This window comes from Miniopterus natalensis, chromosome 10, assembly GCF_054644295.1.
Source record: "Miniopterus natalensis isolate mMinNat1 chromosome 10, mMinNat1.hap1, whole genome shotgun sequence".
NCBI lineage: Eukaryota > Metazoa > Chordata > Mammalia > Chiroptera > Miniopteridae > Miniopterus > Miniopterus natalensis.
In genome coordinates, this window is record NC_142090.1 from 11865365 (window position 1) to 11883239 (window position 17875).

Genomic DNA, 17875 nt, shown 5'->3' on the forward strand with positions numbered 1-17875 from the left:
TAAGCTATCTGTTTAAATATATTGATAGGAGATTACACAATTAGAGAAGAGTGGGTGACAGAAATAAAAACCTAAAAACCAAGCAATTAAAAAAATTTATTTACTCTGAGGAAAACAGTGTTACACAGAAAAGTAACATACTGTCCATGACAATCACACAGTAATAACGTAACACTACACACTGATCCAATCAAAATTATGATATAATTATGTTGAGTTGGGGGTTATAAGAAACGTATACATTTTAAGATGGAAGAAAAGGAATAAAGAGATCGAGTTCTCAGCCTCCTCGGGGGAAGGCAATAGGTGATTCCCCAAACCGAATAAAGTGGTAGCGATATAAGCATGTTATTTAGAGACAAGAAAGAATAATTAAAGTTGTTGAAAGGGTTCACCCAAATCCAGGGAACAGACTGCGGAAGATGAGTGAAGGGACTGCTGCACTTTGTTGAATGTCTCACAGCTGCTCTTTAACTAAAAGTCAGTTACCTGGAATCTTCCAATGTGCCCCTGTAGCTCCATTAGGGATCCTTCGTTTACATCAACATCCAGTTCACTTAATATACCTAGAAAATTTGGAATGCTTTTAAATGTAGTTTCATAATCAAGAAAACAAAACCATCAAAAAGCTAGGAAGAGCAGTTCTAGTATTTTATTTTCTTTATGTGCATAAACATACTCTGACTGCCAAGAGGGAGTTTGGAGAAATATTACAACGATTCATATGCAATCTAAATCTAGATTTAATGCATTATTTGAAAGGGCACTTTTTACGGTTTTGAGATAAAATTTTAAATTTCCTAAACTCAGCAGCAAGTTACTTATAAATTACCTCAGTATGTCTCCATTTTTCTCTCTTTTATGTACATATGAGCATTGTTCAAACAGAACAATGTTTGAAAAGCTACTTACCAAATGTTAACTTTTGGTAATTTCTACGTAGTAGGATTTTGAGTGTTAATTATTATCTTGGACTCTGCATTTTTTATATGAGCAGATATCATTTTTATAAACATAAACTTTTACTTCTAAAAAGGCAATGAACTCTGTTAGTGACAATTTCACATAAGTCGCATATAGCTAGAGAGCAATTAAATCTCATTCTATTAAGTGTGTACGCCAGTCTGTAAAGAATTATTAAAAGTCGATTCAACACACTCAACTCACCGGGAAGTGCTGCTTTACTGATAATGCCCGTGAGCAGAGCCAGCTCCTGCAGAGACCCGGCGCTGACGTCCTGGCAGCGCAGGATGGCTTGTATGGTATCGGAATGTGAAATGATAAACTGCAACACCTACGCCAAGAAAAAGGGAGAAACAAAGACACAGGCAAAAGAGTAAAACATTATAAATTCTGAAGCAAGCAATTCAATGTAATGAAAACCAATATTAGACATGCAATTGTCTTTTGTGCTTACATAGTTCATTTCTTCAAGCAGCAAACATTTACCTAAAATTCTTAAGAAAGTTAAGTCTAATATATTTAGCCTAGCTCAGTTGGTTAGAATGTCATCCTGATATGCCAAGGTTGTGGGTTTGATCCTGTTAGAGCACATATGGGATCAAATGAATGCATAAATAAATGGAACCACAAATCAATGTCTCACTTCCTCCCCCCCTCCTCTCTCTAAAAATCAATCAATAAATTTTAAAAACTGATATATTTAGAGGCTACTGTATAAGAGTATAATATAACTTAGAACTAGCGTATGAAAACTATCATTTGACTCTTATTTTATTTCTTTTATTTTTGTCCAAATGGAACTAGAACATGAGTTTTAAATGAGCAGATATTGAAATGAGTTATTGAAGTTGTTCTATGACAGCCTGACTAGTGCGACCTGGGGACAATCACATAAAAGCTTTTGTTTACTTCTCCTTTGGATAAAGTGACTGCGATAAAAACTCTGACCTTCGAACTCTGCCCTTCCACCTGGCATTCACAGTGAACAGCCACGGAGGATGCTAATTGTTTTCATATACAAGTCTCCTCAACTTGATCATAAATGCCTTCGCAGAGACGATGCCCAAACAAGCTGAACATCTGAATCACTCAGGAATTGTGCCCCCTTTATGTTTTAAATTCAGAGTCCTGGTCTTGGCCCATAATCACTGGACGTGGAACACAGTAATCTGTATTTTTCAAAGACGCTCCTTAGGGGATTCTGCTTACAGTCAGTAAAAGACTGGTATTAGGGAACCAATATCTTATACCACAATGGCCAATTTCTACTAAAACATCTTAATCTTAGAGTAGAAGACAAGGGAAGTCTTTGAGTTTCAAAGAACTGGCTTGAAGGCCAGGTATGAAAGGGGAAGGCTGTCACCTAGACAGATGGAGTATAAATAAGGTGCCATGTCAGGCACAGCAGCCCTCTATCTTAGCGAGGTCAGCCTCACCCGATGGCAGAAGAAGCGGACAAAACTACCACAAATTATTCGGACACAGTTCCTGAGAGGATCACAGTAATAGAGCAATACAATAAGACTATAGGTTCATAATGAAGAGCCTAATTAATCAGTGAAAGGCTAAAAGAGATACTGTATTACTAGTTTAAAGAAATAAATACAGGTGTCCCCAAAATATTCATACACACTTCAACAGCTGAGAGCTCAATTTTGAAAATGAAATGTATTTTAATAAACACTTCCTTTATACTTATTCAAAGTATGTGTCTACATTTTGGGGGGATACCCTATATATGTATTTTTGAAGGTTTACCAAAAAACAGTGAAAATAAAACTAATTTCTGGTGCTCAAAATTTTTTATGAGTTTGAAAATTCACTTACTTAAATCAGTTCATCCTCTAAATATCACAACGAAATGTGGCATATCATCTATCTTTTGTATTTTCTGCAAGGCCTAACGCAGTGTACCGCCTTCTCTCAATAAGTACTGGTTAAATTACATTTTAGAAGCCAGCTTATTCCTATCACAACAGCTTCCTTTTACTGAAGAACAAATTTAGATCTCCTGCTTTCTATCTCATTGCTCTATTAATTAGCTGTGGTGTTTCATTCAAACAAAAGTATAAAAACAGGCCGATGAAGCGCAGAGTAAAGTACAGCAGCCTGTTTTCGATACCCGGGTGTGCCACGAACAGGTAACTGTGGTAAATTCACTCCTGCGGCCTAGGCCTAGGCCTTCTGCATTTGCAACCTGAGGATTTGGCACAAGCCGATTTCTATGCTAAGGTTCCCCTTACCTGCCCTGCTGCCTGCAAGTGCTGGGCCATGCTGGACGTGAGGACGACCTGGCACAAGCGGAGAGCTGGAAGAAGAATCTGACGGTACCGGTCCACTGGAGTTGGGATGAACACTGGGGGGTCCCTCATGCCAAACATGCTTCATTCATTTCCAACGAACAAGAAGAGAGCAACAGTGCAAGGGTTAAGGTCCACTCACACGTCCCTGACCGCCCTCCTCCATGGCAAACCACCGCAGGTGGCTTCAAGGTACGGAGCTACTGATGAGTACTCTGCATCCCACAGAGACAGGAAAACCACAGAAGTTTCTTACATTTTGAAAAATCTTAGTAAGAAAGTCTGCATAATTTGAAAAGACAATGCTTGAAATTTCCTAAACATATTTATCCCACTCTAAATGTTCCCTGTGGCCATAGAGACTATAAGTAAGAAATAGATAAAAACAAGTCCTTCCCCAAATTTCCCTCTCCTGTACCCAAAGCCACAAGGGAATCTACATTTGTAGTCCATTTTGTTTTTTGTTTTTTAAATTTTAAGTAAAAATGAGGTTGTAAAACTCACTTGACTTTTAAGATTAAGTCTCAGATCATTATATTAATAAAACTATTACTTACTGTAAATGTTTACATTTAAGGTTTTAGACTAAAGAAAATCAGTTGCCTGCTGAAGAGAAGGGAATAGAAGCAGAATATGAGAATAAAGGGAAATAAAATAAGAGAAAGGCCCGGCTGGGTGTGGCTCAGCTGGGTATCAACCTAGGATCCAAGTGATTGGGGTTCGATTCCCGGTCAGGGCACATGCCCGGGTTGCGGGCTCGATCCCCAGTCGGGGGCGTGCAGGAGGCAGCCCATCAATGACTCCTCATCATTGATGTTTCTATCTCTCTCTCTCCCTCTCCTTTCCTCTCTCTGAAATCAATAAAGATATATTTAAAGAAATAATAATAAGAGAAAGGCTTTGCACAGACAAGTGCCATGATCTGAACAACATAATGAACTCAATGCTCTTCACATAGGATAAAAATAGTAACTCTCATGTTTAAAACTTTAAAATGCAATATTAAAAAATTTTGGAGGTAAAATAGTTCTACAGTTAATCCTGAAAACCTCAAATATTCAATTTGACACTGGATTTTTTGAAGAAAATTAGAGAAACTGACCTAAGTATTGTTTGCTGCTAGGAGGGCAGGCTATTTGCCTAACAATGTTGCAGCCATGTAGACAAAAAAACAACCACCCCATATTCAAACTGAACTGGGAAATCTGCTAGAAAGCCTGAAACTTAAAATAATTTGATCGGAAGCTTTGAAATTAGCAAGCAGCTGGTAAAATGATAAAATGAGAAAAATATAAACTGCTATTCCAGTCATCAGGAATACAAAATCCACAACAAATTATAATTTCATGATGATACTTTAAAAGACCACTGTGACTGAAAACATGTATTTCTACTGAGCAAAACAAAGTTGCGGGGGGCATTTACTAACAAATGGTCTCCCATTTCCCTCTTACATCACTGTTCTAAAATGGAAAGCTTTTAGGTCGACAGCCACTTTTACCCTTATTAGCAACTTGCATTCATTAGTAAACGGCAGGGATGTATGACCCCCCTGCCCCACCAAAAAGCCATCAAGATAAAAGAGTACTGCTCAGACAGAATTATAAACCAGTAGCAAAATTATGTTGGAATTTCTTTTTTTCCTTAATAATCCTTCTCGGAGAACAAAACAATCTATGTGGACACTTACCCCTGCGAGTCCATTTCTGGGCGCATGTCATAGACTTGGCACTGCGCCAGCCTCACAATCACCCCCGACCTCAGCAGCTCTAAAGCGCCCTGTTGTATCTTAGCCACTCTTGTGAGAAATGCCTAGGAAGTCACCAAAGGAAAATCATCACTGCAGAAATCATACCCAAGGGCCTCAGATAAAAAGGAGACTCTCTGACGGCACCATTACTGAAGAGGAATTCTGGGCTGGGTCTGAAGGGACACATTATACCACCTTTCTCATAGGATTTTTTGAGGACTGAATGGCATGGCATATATGAAGTGCCGTATACAATGTTTTGCACAAAATAAGTATCCAACTGAACAGTAGCTTCTGTTATCATCATGAGGGCTCATAGAGGGTAGGGAAGGCTGTCCATTTTGCCCACGGCTGTATCCCCTAGTGCCTGGTGCCACACCTGGCTTATAAGTATTTAATAAACACTTGTTGAATAAATAAATGGAGGGGGGGAAAGTTAATAAACAATGTAAGACTTTAGTGCTTCTATTATTATGACACTGTAATATTTTTAAGCAGGAGGAAACAGATTTGGAGTAAAGGAAATGATGAATTAAAGACTGCACTAAAAATCCTGTGTTTAAACTAGAACCAGCACATCTACATTGGGATGTCCAGGAGGCAACTACTGTGCCAGAATCTTGTCATGTAAGGACAACCTGGCTCCCTGCCTTCCTCACAGAGCACTGAGTGTCACTTCATTCGCCGCCACCAGCAACCTTAGTAGGCAGCAGTCCCGCTATCTAACTAACCCTCTAAGAATCATTTCCACTCCACTTTGGCAGGCTTAGAAGATACATTTCTAGCACAAGTCCCCAAATTCAAAACTCCTTAGAATGATTCGGCTTACATGATGGAAATATTCCAAAGGTATTATTTCACAGTAATGTTCTTTACTACATCTATCACCCCAGGAAACGGGTGGCTGATCTAACTTCAAATGAATATAAAGCCTTACCATTTTGGATTCATAAGTATAAAGGGCTTTTAAAAGTGGCGGTTGTGGCGTGAGTAAGCTCTGCAGAGTGTGATCATCTTCTACCAAGCTGTCCACAAGCACCTTCAAGTAGCCACTGTTGGACAGGTACAGGAGCCACTGCTGCTGCTTGTCCACAGAGACGATCCGATCAAGTAGAGCCAGTGCCAGCATCTGAAGATAAATCACAGTGCAAGACATGGACCAGGTGGCTACCAAACTTGGAGATAGAAATGGCCTTCATCTGGAAATATTCAGAACTTTTCTTACAAAGAGAATCGTTGCTTGCAATAAAACTTTCTTATTTTGTTGAGTTTGAGAAATTGAAAGCTACATACCCAAAATTTTGATTGGTTTAATAAAAGAAAAATTTTCAAGATGAAGTTTTATTTCTGTAATAAAACCTAATACATTAAAATAATGGCATTAAATATATTTCAGCATAATCTAAACATTACTTGCTGGAGCAAAGATTTTTTTAAAATAGCCTTGTTTTTCCTAATGGCAAAATTTTACACACTCATTATAGAAAACATAGAAAAGTATATAGGAAATACATAATCTGATAAACAGTCTGATAAACACAGTTAATCCAATTTGGTCTATCTCCTCCCAGTCTTTTTTCTATGCATAAGAACAGAAGCATTTTCTTTAAATATAATTGAGAATTTACTACAGTTTATATTTTACCCCATTTCTTAAAATCCTGTTTCTCATGGTTTTCAACAACATGGTTCACATGCTACATAATTTCCCACTAGCAGGAAGTTGTCTGCACCATCTCTGTTGTTTCTACCAGTGTCAGGCCAACCTCAAAATTAGCAAAAAGATTATTCTGAGGGAAAATCCTGAACTGAGATTCTAAACAGAAGTAAGCAAAACATATGACTAAACAAAATAAAAATTCCAAATTATAGCAAATAAGCAAATTCACTAAAATACATTCTAGAAAAAATTCTCAGTATGTAACATACATTTGAAAAGTTGAATCAGTTTATACCTTAATAAGACAAAATATTTATTCAATTATAATACTAAACAGGAGCTACCGTACCCTTCCAATCTCATGACCATCACAAGCGTCTCGACAGACCACTTCCATGAGGGCGGCACCGTAGCTCTCAATGATGGCTATGTTTTCTCTCTGTAATTTACTAAACACGTCTTCAGGGGCTGTCAACCTTTCCCACATGGTTTTTTTGGCTAAAAGAGTTAAACAGGAAAAATTAAAATACTCCAATTTGGTCACTGAATTATTACACTTTATGCACAATATGCTGGTAGGGATTATCTATCAAATTACAATAAGGAAAAATTACAAATCACATAAAGACAAAAATATGATGACGTGAGGTGTTAAGGTCAAGAGAAATACCATTCAAGAGAACCAAATGGAGAAAACTTAAAACTGAATTCTAATGCTCAGATCTGTCAGACAAGCAAGTTATTTAGTCTCTGTAAGTCAGATTCCTTTTACACAAAACAGGGAAAATGGCTGTCTGGTATCCAGTATATATGGTTATATTCAAAACACAGTAAAAGTGGCATGAAAAAATAAGTATATAAACATTAAAATTCAGTTTTTGTTTAAAAACAAAATAGAAAGTAGCTACAGTGTCTGGCACAAAAGTATGTTGCTCAGTAAATATTTATTCAATTTAATATTTCTAATTTAAAACTTAAAAACACTATTACCTAGGAGGAAAAGTACTTTGCTACTTAAAATAAGTGAAAATAAGAACTAATTATGACTAAAAAAGTAATTAAGTGATGAAATTATTCTAAAACTAGATCATTTGAAAATTAAAAACAGAATTTTCTTTCAGGTCACACTGCTTAACTAAATCATGATGTAGAGCGCCACCTAGTGGTTAAGTGGTGATTTTTGCCAATTCAACTAAATACAATGTTAAAAATTTTAGAGGAAAATGGGGGAGTTGTGTTGCGGGGAGAGGGAGTGGGATCCACATTCCTCTCACTCCCTAAAAAAAAGGTTTCTATTTGTTTAAAAAGCTTCTCTGAACTATTCTTTTATTATTATTAATGACCTTAAAATATTTTTGTGCCTTATTTAAGTGGGTAGGACATTTCCATAAATATATCATTTGGCTATTAGTACTTTCTAAGAAAAATGTTATGCAAAAAGATATAGTCAGTAAAGAATAATAGGAGATAATCTGGGTCTTACACACAGAGTGGTTTTTAAGAACCTATGTACAAAATAACAAATACTCATAAGGATTCTCTGAAGGGCACAAGGAGACCATTATCAGAAGGTGCTTGTAACAAGTTCCTAAATAGCAGAACAGCTCTGGCATAGAGTAAGTATTATATACTGACTGGTCTGTTTTCATACCTGGAGACAAAAGAATCCAGCTTATTACTATTAATTAAAAATGGGAACTACCTTTTAGAAAGCAACATTTATCAATATTTTAAATACGCATATCTTCTGAACAAGAAATTCTACTTGGACTCTGCCCAAGAAAAACCTCCCATTAGTCCAAAAAAGACATGTGTATGCTATTGAGGAGCATGTAACCAGGGGAGGGCACTCGAGAGAATCTACCAAAAGAAAACTGTGCACTGCTGTCATGAGAATTCCACTGTGAAGTATTCTTGAAAAATACACAGGCCTATAAAAGAATATTTGATGCAACATGTTTTGATAGTAAAATTAGAAATACTTCAAATGCCTATGAATAAAGCTAACTGTAAAATAACGTCACTTCCATGCTCAGGGAAACAGCCATTGTAAAGATTCACCTCGACGTGTACCGGGTGCCCCACAAAGGAGGAAAGGGTGCACACACTACAGCATGTGGTGCAGTGGACCAGAGGCGAGAGAGCGAGTTACAAAAACATAAGTTAAGGTCGTATCTGAGGATCTGTTTTCACAGTACTATGTATCACCGACATAATTTTAGAGAACTAAACATTCTTCCTCTACTTTAGACTAAGCCCTTTAATGATTCCATGAAGACTCGTTTATTATAGCTTTGCTTACACAAAAGATGGAAAAGTGATTTTTAAAACTTGAACCAATCTCTAAAGCCGGAAGAGATCAGAGATCTATCTAATTCTACCTGCTTCTAAGGTGTCTGGTTCATCTGGTCTCTGGGCCATCTGTAGGTAATAAAGCAGAGAGCCATACAGGTGTGTCCTTACTCGCTGGAACCCGCCACCTAGGGAGATATAGTAAAGTAAAAACCTTTTTTCAAACTAAAGTTAAAACAAACACAAAAGCAATAATTTACAGAAAATTTCTATGAACAAACCCGTCTTCAAAATGAAGTCTAAGAGTTTCTTCAATATGATGTGAAGTGAAGAATCTCCAATAGAAGCGAAATCCACCACTGGGTTCTGTGCTGGAGGAAGGGAGGCGAAAGAACTATCGAGTATGAAAGGGTAATGGGTCTCTCCCAGTCCAGAGGCTAACGGCTGCTTCTGTTCCGTCCGAACGGCTTGGCTTAGGTGGGCGGTCAGGGTGAACACAGCACCTGCTACCACCGGCATTAACTCCTGCGCTGCTTCATCATCCAGGATCTTAAAGCAGAAAGACAACCAGAGTGAGGACCCTGCTTTCAGTCAGTCATTAATACGCTTTATACATGCTCAGCTTTGCAACTACCGTAAGAATACAAGAATAGCATTGTACTGTTCAAAGAAAATAAAAGCTAATATAGAGAGAGAAATTTAAATATGATGCTGGGTAACACATGTTTTTAACCAGAAGGAATTCCTATCACAATTCCCTACAGGTTTTTAACGGCAAATCACATAAATGGCCTCACCACTGGAGTGTCCCATTCAGTAGGTCTGGGGTAAAATGTGATCATGCGCATTTTTAAAAAACTCCCTAGATAATTCTGATACACACTCTGGTTGAGAGTGACTACTGTACAGAATTAAAACCCTTCTCAAGGAAAGATATAGTTGTGGTATTGCACAAGTATATCTATTCCTAATCTAAAATGGAAAAAAAGGAGTTTGGCAAACTACACATATATAAATATTTGTTCAGCAGTAGGAAGTAATTGGGGAAGTATATCACCTTATCATGCACATCCTGTAAAATATCTCGAATAATCAGCTGTCGGTCCTCTGACTGAATGAGGTCCTGGGGACAAGCTGTTAGTATAATTTCTACCAGCTGCCGCCATGACTCCAGCACATGCCGTTTCGCATGAAGACACTGCAACAACTTGTTTCTTCCTACCACATACTGGAGTATAGTGCTGATTTCCTAAAGCCAGAGAAATTGAATTGAAGGTTAACACATGGCAAATAAAGTATTTTACCAACAGGTTCCTATTTTTTCACTGTCAGTTTATCTGAAACATTTATAGTATATTTTGGAAACATTCCACATGTATGCCAATCAATAGACAACTTTCCATGTTATACTGGTGGCCAGTGCTATGAAAAATAATATATATGGCTGTGTGCATGTGGCTGGGGGTGTGTATGTGTATGTGTATGTGTGTGTAAGGCAGGGAGCACAGCAGGTAGGGGTGGAAATCAGCTTTTTCATAACCTCACTTTCTTTCTCTTTGCAACTATACACTTATACTAAATTTGGAGCACTAGAGTTCCTCAAACCCAAGTTCAATGGCATGTTTTCTTAACACGTCTTTTATTTCTTGCTTCTTGCTTTGGCCTCGCCAGCTGTGTTTCCATGTATATGGTTCTTCCCACCTGACCTCTTACCCATAACGCCCCACTTGTGCTGACAAATGAATCTCTCCTCCTTCACTGATAGGGAGCAAGTGAAGTCTAACATACAATATGGACAGGCTGCAAATCCTTACCTAGCCTAGCAAAAAAAATGTTATTTATTCTGGCACACAGATAGTAGCTTCAGTTCAGTTTATAAGTTATAAAGTCAAAAATGAAAGATTCCATTAAAGTTTAATTTTTAAGTAATTTATTAATTAATGAACTACAAGTCCATTTATTGTGTCGTCTTCTAACTGGCAATTTAAGTAACGTGGTTAAAAGGTTAACACTAACAGACTCGATAGGCTTACCTCCATTAGTAGAGGTCTCTGTCCTATGGCTGCCATACCTTGAAGGGCATTTACTTCAGCTACGAGAACCCTATGAAGAAGCTATAAAAGGGGTAAAGAGAGAAAAAAAAGACCGTTTCAAACACTGACTGAACAGTAACCCCTAGCAATTCCTATAAACTGCCCTAGAGAAGAAAGTTTCAGGCACCTTTATATAATCTAAACATCAGGTACCCCTCACATTTGAGAGTGGTACCAAAGAGCATGCCCTGCTTGTTTTCCTCCTACTAGTGAGGCCATTACCATTTACCTGGTAGAAAGTTAAATGGTTAAAACCACCCCATAGTTACAGCTGGGTGGCATGGCTACTAAGAGAAAGGGGATGAGGAATCTTTTAAACAGGTAAAGTTAGTGTGGTCTATGCAGTCTGATTTCCCAGCTGTTTGAAAACTAAAAACAACGATCCAATAAACTAGTATCTCTATCGGAAAACAGCCACTGCATGCGTGTATTCTTGTCTGATAACTCGATGTCTGAACCACCGGATACTGCACACACTTGAAAGCCACCCTCACCTTGACATTGCAGACCGTCTGTCCCCGTAAATTCTTGTGTTCACAGTTAGCTATGACCTGTTCAATCTGGACCCGATCAAAGAAATCCAACTGCAAAGGCTCCGGGATCTCCTGACTGAAGTCAATCGAGTCGAGAATACTTAAAATCTTTCGACGTACTGGCAATAATAAAAAGTGGTTCAATTTTACTAGGGACATAGAGGAGGAGAGCAAATCACCATATTCAAGTCAAAGCTAGGTGGTGCTATGTTCAAAAAGGGCACTAGTGCCCAGCCGGCGTGGCTCAGTGGTTGAGCATCGACCTAGGATCCAGGAGATTGTGGTTCGATTCCTGATCAGGGCACATGCCCAGGTTGCAGGCTTGATCCCCAGCAGGGGGTATACAGAAGGCAGCTGATCAATGACTCTTTCATCATTGATGTTTCTTTCTCCCTCCCTCTCTTCTCCTCTCTCTGAAATCAGTAAAGATACATGTTTTAAAAAGAAAAGGCACTAGTCTACAAACTGAAGTCTAGAAAATTGAATAAAATTTAATCTTATTTTTAATACATCCATTTGCAAAAATATTTTTTCCATCCTATCATCCTAGTTACAGCATTTTTTGGATGACAATCCTTTCCACAGTTTTTCTATGCCAGTTGAAGACACAGGCATAATTACCTCTTGACATTTTAAACAATTTAATACGTACTATAAATTTACCATGGACTCACAGGGCTTACCTTTTGTAGCAGTGTCGAAGTGAAGGAGCCCGGAGACAGACCTGTCTTCATCTTCCAGGCCTCCTTCGCCATCTGTTGGAGCATCAATAATAACAGATCAGAAAGAGAACAACATACTTGTAAAAATTTATTTGAAAATAACAAAGTATTTTATTTCTAGGTCACTGTTTCTAGGTCAAAGAGCCCTTTGCAAACAGATAATTAAAATGCAAAGATGATGAGGACAGAACATTCCTCTAATTCCTCTGTCCCTCCAGGATCCCTGTCGCAGTTGTAAAGAGGGTAATCAGAACTCCAAAAGGGGCAGGACCCAATCACGCCCAAGAGACGACTAGAAAAGCTTATGCTTAATTTGCAAATATAATACATATTAAAACACCTTGGATCACGCTGGCTCTGTGTGACAACTCCACTGAACATTTGTGTATATGCATATAGCAAATCTAGGTGCTTCAAACAGTAATAAAATGACAATTACGGGATGATTTCAAAATGTTGTGTTTTAAGGGAAGAAATTCTAAAGGCGGAAAGAGCTTGTTTGGCCCACAATCACACACTCAGCCCAAGGCTCAGACCTGTGCTTGCTTCACCCAGGCCAGGTGGCAGCACGTGGGCAACGCCGACACTCACACGCTCACCTGAGTATGGTTTCACTGGCATGTCGTCCAGCAAGAGGTGTAGGAGCCTCTGGGTGTGCGACCGCTGCCGATTCAGAGACGTCACCCTCAGCTCTATGGAGGCAGTCTTCATCAGCCACGACATTTGGTTCAACATAGATATTTCATATTCTAGGAGATAAACACCTACATTTAGTTTCCCAGAAAAATAACAAAGACCAGAACAGACCTAAATTCCATAACTCATCAGATATATTCCCACGTAAAATACTTAATAATGTATGAAACTTGGCAACATAATAATTTATCTCTGTAAAATAAAAAAACAAAAAACAGATGCCAAGGGGGGGAAAAATAAGGAACATATGTTTATAAAAAATGAGTAGAGGCAAGCGAAGAACAAGAGAATCAAGGTCTCGTTACCAGGACAATTTCATACAGATCCACAGAAGTCTGAGTCTGCCACAGTTTGCCATTAATACAGAACATAATACTTAAAAAAAAAATCTCAAATATATAAAAATATTTTTAAATTAAAAATATCAAAAACCTGTCATAGTCTGATTTTTATTTCACAAAACAAATTTATTTCAAAAACTTAAAATTAATTTAAATGGTATGACTTTATGATATCTCTTAAGATAACCCAGGATGTTCGTTTAGCGTATAATTAATTAGGGTTGTGCCTTCCGCAGCAGCAGCCACTGAAGAGCGGCAGCTACGGCTCTGCACTACCCCATGGCTGGGGCCTCAAGAAGGGCCACAAGTGACCAAGAATGTGAGCAAGCCAAGGCACAGTCGCCACCGAGGGCACCTCACCAAGCACACCAAGTCTGCATGGGACATGATCCAAGAGGCGTGGGCTTCACCCCTTATGAGCAGAGAGCCATGGAGCAGGTCAAGGTCTGTAAGGACAACTGGGCCCTCAAGTTCATTAAGAAAAGTGTGAGGCCACCTGAAAAGCAGCTCCCAAGAAGGACTGAGTCCCCCTCCCCTCTGTGCATATTAAAACTTAATTTAAAAAAAAATAAATAAAAAAAATATATATATATATGTATAAAATTAGGGCTGGAAATCACTTATGTAAGTTTTTTAATGCAATGTTATTTTAATATACCTGGATTTGAAGTCCTAAATTGTGACAGTATAAACATAAAACACACCAAATATTACTATGACCACTACTACTACTAGTACTACTACTAATGGGCAACACCAGATCAATTTTTTAAAAACAGATATCATAATAGGTAAGATTAACTTTTCTTCCTAATTAAGCATAAAAGAGTTTCTAAAAAGCTTCTTATATAAACAAAATCTTAGGTCTAAAAACAAGATACACTTATGAAAATAAAGTGAAAAAGATTTTTCCATTGGATAATTCCCAAGGGTCTCTCACACCATGACTCTAAAAAGTAAATTAGAAGCTGATAATTACTAGTAATGAAAATTTATGGTGAAATCAGTGAGCAAGGATTTCCTATAACATAAAGATGATACAAAGTAAACTTTAAAACTCAACAGACCACCACTGTCTGGATACAATATAAATTCAAAAAATTGTTAAAAATTGATCAAAACAAAAATTATATAACGTAGAATCCTATAAAGCATAGGCAGCCTGGGAGAATTGTGTTGGTCAGATCAATAAACTAAGTTATAAACAGTTTACACCATAATTAGTTTTCTATTTTTCATTTCAAGGCCTAATTAGTTTCAATATATACACAAGAAACAAAAGTAAATAGATTTTTATAAAACAATTTTTACTCAAAAAGAATCTAAATTTCCAGAATTTTCTTATATATTTTCTTAGCCTTCAACACAATTTAAAAAATTTATTAGGAAAACGATCAAATTCCATTTTTGACAGACTATTTTTAAATAATACTGTGCTAGCCCGGCTGGGCGTGGCTCAGCGGTTGAGCGTGGACCTGGGATTCAGGCGATGGGGGTTCGATTCCCAGACAGGGCACATGCCCGGGTTGTGGGCTTGGTCCCCAGTTGGGGGTGTGCGGGAGGTGGCCGATCAATGACTCTCATCATTGATGTTTCTATCTCTCTCTCCCTCTCCTTTCCTCTCTCTGAAATCAATAAAGATATATTTTTCAAAAAATAAATAATATTGTGCTAGCAGCTAAAACATCAGTCTTATCTCAGCACAAATTACAAAAGCAACTCAACGTAACAAGCAAGTAACAAAAAGAGAACAGAATTCCATAAGTGTAACTACAACCTCCAAATGTTACATCAGTAAAACCACTCAACATGGACTTTACCAATTTGTTTTAAGGAAAAGTAATGTCCTACCTTTGTTAGAAAAAGGTAAATGTTGCAACTGAGAAAATAAGAAATCCTGGCTGGTTCTCAAGTACCTCATAGTAGGACCAGATGTATCAGAGCACGCACATAGCTGATATATCACCTTCAAAATTAAAATAAAATAGGAAAATCCCAAAGTCAGTTTTTTTGTGTTACACATCTTGAGATAAAATGTGAACTTAGATCTATTAAGTGGAAACGAAGACCCTTCAACAACTCAAGCAAAATGGGTAAACACAAGCATCAAACTCAGAAGCTCAGAGTTATAAGCAATCCTCAGCACCTAACTCAAGAAGGTACATTAAAACGCAATTGAGAGTGATGAAGACGTTACTGTAGGACTAATCTCGAAATCACCCTAAATATATGCACATAGAGTTAACTAATAAGTTTTAGTATTTTAACTATTATTAGTAGCAAATTACTTGGAGGTAACTTTAATTCATTTCATAAATATTTATTAAAGGCTTTCCATGTACCAGGCACCATTTCATAGCCACTCTAATTGTTATGATTACTTCCGAAATAAAATCTGAAGTCATAAAACTATTCATGTCCTTTGACCCAACACTCTATCCTCATTACAGAGTCCGCACTTGCAAATCCGTCTACATGCTAAAATTTACTTGTGGCTCCAAAATCAATATTCGCTGTCTTTGCGGCTACTCGGAAAGGCACCAAGCAGCCGCAAACCCGAGCTGCCCAGTTTGCATGCTCTCAGCTGAGACTGAGCAGACCTCCTCGCTTTAGTTCTCGTGCTGTAAAGTGACCTTCCCCCAGTCCATTTAGCACTCCGTTTTGTGCTTGTTGTTAGTGAGTTTACTGGTTAAAATGGCCCCTAAGGCCAGGCCGGGCGTGGCTCAGCAGTTGAGCATGGACCTAGGATCCAGGAGATCACAGTTCAATTCCCGGTCAGGGCACATGCCTGGGTGGCGGGATCAATCCCCAGTCAGGGGCGTGCAGGAGGCAGCCGATCAATGACTCTCATCATTGATGTTTTTCTCTCTTTCTCCCTTCCTCTCTCTGAAATCAATAAAGATATATTTTAAATAATGGCCACTAAGCATAGTACTGGAGAGCTGTGTGGTGTTCCTGAGGGCACAAGGGCCTTGATGTGCCTTACAGAGAAATTACAGGTGTTGGATTAGCTTCCTTCAGGCCTGAGTTGTATAGTGCTGCCGGCAGTGAGTTCAATGTTCATGAATTAACAATATATATGAAATAGTATCTATAAACAGAAACACACATAAAACCAAGTTATGCATTCATCAGCTGACGAAAACGTTGAGAGAGGCTTGCAAGATTCTGACCCTATGTTTTCCCCAAAAGCAACAGTTTAATATTTGCCAGTTCAGGGTTCACTGTAAAAATATAAAACAAATTAATGACAGCTGACTATGACTCACACCTAGAAGCATATTCTTAAACATCTAAAGCAGAGGGAAACTGGAAACATCGTAGGAGCACAAAAAGTTTACATACTGAGAATAACCACACAAACGCGTTCATGCAGGAAAAAGGTAAGACGAGGCGAGACTGAAACAGTGCCGCTGGACATGCGTTCCTGCCTTTCAAACAGCCTTGGCATTGTTTTAACGCTCTATGCACGGAAATTTGATAAGCTGATTTGAACTTCTCAAAACAAAACAAAACCCAGTTATCTGTATGAGATGGCCACTTAGGAAGCCACAAGAGCAGATCCTCGAAGATGAGGGAGAGGCGGCACTGTCACAAAGAGGAGGACACTAACAGTGAGTTTCCACAACAGTAAGGACATTTCACAAGGGTGTGCCCACCATCCTTCCTACTTTCCAAGACCAGGTAGGAAAATCTCCATCCTTAACAAGAACAGAGCAGCTCCCTGTTCTTCGCCAAGAGCTGCCGTTTCGGCTGCCGGAGTCTACCACGTGCTCTGAACCCACTTCCAAATGCGTCTGCAAGCCGAAATGTCACACCTCTCCCCAAGCCAGGCCCTCCAATCCCAGTCACCCCCAAGTGTTCTCTGAAGGACATGGGAGGCAAGTGAGTTGGTCAAATTATCTTAAGACTGTTTGCAGATATTGTACCCAAAACTGCAGAAAATTTTCACATATTGTTTATAGGAGAAAAAGGCATTGGACCCGCCACGGGAAAACCACTCCATTTAAAAGGATGCCCGTTTCATCGAATTATTAGGAAATTTATGATTCAGGGTGGAAATCTCTCAAATGGTCAGGTGAAGAAAGTATTTATGGTGAAAAATCTGAGGGTAAAAATTCATATTATAAGCATAACCGGGAGGGTACACTAAGCAAAGCAAATGCAGGCTGCAGCACAAATGGTCCTCAGCTCTTTATCACAGCAGTTCCAACTCCTCATCTGGATGGGAAATGTGGTATTTGGCCAAGTAATTAAAGGAATGGGTGTGGCAAGAATTCTGGAAAATGCAGAGATGAAAAGTGAAAAACCTGCCAAATTGTGCATTATTGCAGAATGCAGAAAATGAAGGAAGGGAATGACTGGGGAATATTCCCAAAAGATGGTTCTCTGACAGTCACCCAGATTTCCCCAAGGATGTAGGTATAGATTAAAAAGATGTAGACAAAATATTAACAACAGAAGACTGAAAAAACATTGGACATTATTCAGATGATGCATTATAGAACTGTACACCTGAAACCTA

The 17875-nt window shown here is 38.4% G+C and overlaps 1 protein-coding gene and 1 pseudogene across 3 annotated transcripts in view; one reads left to right on the forward strand and one right to left on the reverse strand.

The window, feature by feature from the left end:
• The window catches only part of NUP205 (nucleoporin 205), a 64492-nt gene that overhangs the window by 10758 nt on the left and 35859 nt on the right, over window positions 1-17875 (reverse strand). For all 3 annotated transcript variants that reach the window (XM_087821003.1, XM_087821001.1, XM_087821002.1), the window contains exons 23-36: window positions 15202-15316; window positions 12913-13062; window positions 12275-12346; window positions 11553-11710; window positions 10999-11079; window positions 10023-10214; window positions 9247-9514; window positions 9055-9153; window positions 7023-7171; window positions 5951-6142; window positions 4954-5075; window positions 3207-3345; window positions 1168-1294; window positions 490-566 (exon numbers count right to left, since the gene is read on the reverse strand). In XM_087821003.1, the coding sequence (XP_087677129.1) occupies window positions 490-566; window positions 1168-1294; window positions 3207-3345; window positions 4954-5075; window positions 5951-6142; window positions 7023-7171; window positions 9055-9153; window positions 9247-9514; window positions 10023-10214; window positions 10999-11079; window positions 11553-11710; window positions 12275-12346; window positions 12913-13062; window positions 15202-15316 (1941 nt within the window). The remainder of the gene's footprint in view (window positions 1-489; window positions 567-1167; window positions 1295-3206; window positions 3346-4953; window positions 5076-5950; window positions 6143-7022; window positions 7172-9054; window positions 9154-9246; window positions 9515-10022; window positions 10215-10998; window positions 11080-11552; window positions 11711-12274; window positions 12347-12912; window positions 13063-15201; window positions 15317-17875) is intronic.
• LOC107544387 (peptidyl-prolyl cis-trans isomerase D pseudogene) lies at window positions 16721-17855 on the forward strand (annotated as a pseudogene).